General features: G+C 39.6%; 1 protein-coding gene across 1 annotated transcript; it reads left to right on the top strand.

The window, feature by feature from the left end:
- The first annotated feature begins 1,237 nt into the window (after nt 1–1,237).
- LOC102821932 (olfactory receptor 7E24-like) lies at nt 1,238–2,167 on the top strand. Its single transcript, XM_006877819.1, has one exon. The coding sequence runs from the start codon at nt 1,238–1,240 to the stop codon at nt 2,165–2,167; it is 930 nt and encodes a 309-aa protein (XP_006877881.1).
- The last annotated feature ends 1,666 nt before the right edge of the window (nt 2,168–3,833 follow it).

Raw genomic sequence — 3,833 nt, 5'->3', positions numbered from 1 at the left:
TCCCTACAAACAAACAAACAAACAAACAAACAAACAAACAAACAAACAAACAATGGATTTCTCAACTTCTAAGACTACTTGCATGAGTAGAATCCTCCAGACTGACCTTTGAACTACAGATTTGGGACTTGCTGACTTCCACAATTGTGTGAGCCATTTCATTTGACAATTATGACTTCTGTGAGATGCAGAACCCTGGGACATGAGGAAGGGGATGAATGGTGATTAATATCAATGATTATGGAGTGGTATAACATGTTGGAAAAATGAAACATTTGGGATATCTTTAACCTCCAATCATAGGGAAGTGAAGAGGACTTAAAATACTGCTAAAGATCAAAGACTACAGTATTTAGTATGGATTGTACCTCAATGTAAAGAAAACAAAAATCCTCACAAATTGACCAATAAGTGACATTATGATAAATGGAGAAAACATTGTATTTGTCAAAAACTTCATTTTGCTTGACTCCATAATTAACACTTATGTAAGCAGCAGTCAAGAAATCAAATGTTGTATTGCATTAGGCAAATCTGCTGCAAAATGCCTCTTTCATAAAGTTCTAAAGAGCACAGAGATCACTTTGAGCATTAAGGTGCACCTAACACACCAATGGTATTTTTTTTATAATCGCATATACATGTAAAAGTTGGACAATGATTAAGGAAGACCATATAAGAATTGAGACATTTGAAATTTAGTGTTGGAGAGGCAAAATAAAAGTACCCTGGACTACCAGAAGAACAAACAAACCTTTGTTGGGAGAACTACAGCCAGAATGCTCTGCAGAAGCTAGTATGGTGAAACTTTGTTTCTGATAAGTCCAACATGTTATCAGGAGGGAACAGTCCCCGGAGAAGGACATCATGCTTGGTTTAGGGGAGTGTCAAAAAAAGAAAAAAAGAAGATCCCCCTATGAGATAGGTAGATACAGTGGAAGCAGCAGTGGGCTCAAATGTAACAACAATTGTGAGGATAGTGCAAAGACAGTGTTTCATTTTGTTACACAAAGCGTAGTTATGAGTTGGATCTGACTTAACAGCACCAAACAACTAACAGCAACATAGGAACTAACCTTGTGCTGATCTTTCAAAAAGATTTTATTCATGCAACTTGTAAATTCATATAATTGTGAATTCTTGAATCCAAAATGCATACATAGTGCTGGATGCTTGTTCACTAATTTCCTCTTAACAATCCTCTTCTTTTCTTTTTGTCAAAAGCTGTCTCAGATACATGGAGCCACAGAATCTAACAGATGTCTCAGAATTCCTCCTTTTGGGCCTTTCTGACGATCCAGAACTGCAACCCTTTCTCTTTGGCTTGTTCCTGTCGATATACCTGATCACTGTGTCTGGGAATCTGTTCATCATCCTGGCTGTCAGCTCTGACCACCACCTCCACACACCCATGTACTTCTTCCTCTCCAACCTATCCTTGGCTGACTTTGGTTTCATCTCTACCACAGTCCCGAAGATGCTGGTTAACATCCAGACACAGAGCAAATCCATCACCTATGCAGGCTGTCTGACACAATTGTCCTTTTTTTCTCTCTTTGCATGTCTAGACAATGTTCTTCTGACTGTGATGGCTTATGACAGGTTTGTGGCCATTTGTCATCCCCTGCATTACACAGTCATCATGAACCCCCACCTCTGTGGCTTACTAGTTTTAATATCTTTTTTCATCAGTCTTTTGAATTTACTGTTGCACTGTTTGATGGTATCACAACTTACCTTCTGCACCGATGTAGAAATTCCTAATTTCTTCTGTGACCCTCCTCAGCTCTTTAACCTTGCCTGTTCTGACACCTCTATTAGTACAATATTAGTATATTGTATTGGTGCCATCTTTGGTGGCATTCCAGTCTCGGGGATTCTTTTCTCTTATACTCGAATTGTTTCTTCCATTTTGAGAATTTCATCTTCAGATGGGAAATTTAAAGCCTTTTCTACCTGTGGCTCTCACTTGTTAGTCGTTTTCTTATTTTATGGAACAGGACTTGGAGTGTACCTTAGTTCAGTTGTCACATCTTCTGACAGGAAGGGTGCAGTGGCCTCAGTAATGTACACCATTGTCACTCCCATGCTGAACCCCTTCATCTACAGCCTGAGGAACAGGGACATAAAGAAAGTCCTGCAGAGGCTCCTCAGCAGAACAACCTAATCTCAACATTTGTGTCTTCTTTTTGGGTGTGTTGGATACAAAAAATGGCAAATTTTGACGTCTGCAACCAGAAATCTTACTTATTTTGTATAATATGTTTTATAGTTCTATAGTTTTCAACCTAGAGTTTTGAACATTACAGCTTTAATACCATGTTGCTGTTGTTGTTGTTGTTAGGTGTCATCGAGTTGGCACCGACTCACAGTGACCTTATGCACAGCAGAACGAGGCACTGCCCGATCCTGGGCCAACCTCACTACTGTTGCCACACTTGAGTCCATCGATGCTGCCACTTTGCCAATCCATCTCTCTGGGGGTCTTCCTCTTTTTCTCTGGCCCTCCACCTTACCAAACATGATATCCTTCTCCAGAGAATGGTCTCTCCTGACAATATGTCTGAAGTATGAGAGACGAAGTTTGGCCATCTGGGCCTCTAAGGAGCACTCTGGCTGCACTTCTTCCAAAACAGATCTATTGGTTCTTCTGGAAGTCCATGACATTTGGAAACTTACAAAGCATGCTTAAGAAGACAGGGTTATGAATAGCATGTGTTGGTGAAGGTTGTGTAGTTGAGGATTAAGAGATTATTGTCATAGTTTCAGTTGTGTGACTTTATTGATGCTCTAGGAACAACAATTCATTAAGTCATTATGAATAAATTAAATTTTACCTTATTTTTCGTTTGATCATTTGTCTGGCATAGTAAAGGAGTCCTGGTGTGTGGGTGTGGTGCTGTGGGTTAATGTACCAGACTGGAAAGCCTTTTGAACTGCAAGGTCGGTGGTTTAAGCTCACCAGCTACTCCTTGGAAACCCTATACAGGGTCGCTATGGGTTGGAATTGACTTGACGGCACTTGACAACAACAACAACAGTGTAGGGTCATGTCTTCAGTAAAGGATATTGTTTGCCTTTCTCTTGTAGCAGTCTGCTTAAGACCAGACTGTATTATAATGTATCCTTGTCTCTGGGCTCCTTCCATGCTCTACTATGTGGGTATGTATAGGTTGTTTTGAGATATTGACATGATTTCTGGAAACCTGTCAAATGAATAGTTTCATTTGATGAGGTCGTACCAGTGTGTTGGAAGGTTTGTTGCTGTCATACACCATCGAGTTGGTTCTAACTCATAGTCACCCTATGCATAACAGGTCCTATGCCATCTTCTAATTGCCGTTACATTTAAGCTCAGCAAGGGAGAAGAGAGTGAGTGGAATGGGGACCCTATCCAGAGAAGCAGTAACACCAGAGATGGAGGCAGAGATGATGACAAATAGAGATAAGATCAGTTGAGGACTCTAGACTCATGAAAAGAGAGACGCTGTATGCTAGTGGCTAGCAGGCAGGCTTGCAGAAAGTATCCTTTGGTTGTTGATTATATATTCCCAAGTGTTTCTGTGTACATCTAAAAAAAAAAAAACAACCACACCCAAAAAACAGAGGAAATAGAAGAAAATAGAGGGGATTGTAATCATTGCAATGAAACAAAATACGATAGGATGAGTGTAAAACCAATGTTCAATTTTCTTCCATGTAAACTATCACTCAATTTACAATAAACACTTTTTTTTTTAAAGGTATTTGCAATGAACAAGTCATTAGTCTTGTAAAATTCTATCATGTAATCTCCAGTATTTTTCATGTTTCAACATTCAATATTCCACTGC

This window comes from Chrysochloris asiatica, unplaced genomic scaffold (genome assembly GCF_000296735.1).
Source record: "Chrysochloris asiatica unplaced genomic scaffold, ChrAsi1.0 scaffold00615, whole genome shotgun sequence".
NCBI classification, from domain to species: Eukaryota; Metazoa; Chordata; class Mammalia; order Afrosoricida; family Chrysochloridae; genus Chrysochloris; species Chrysochloris asiatica.
Note: the sequence above shows the minus strand (reverse complement) of the source record. Positions and strands in the feature narration are given on the sequence as shown.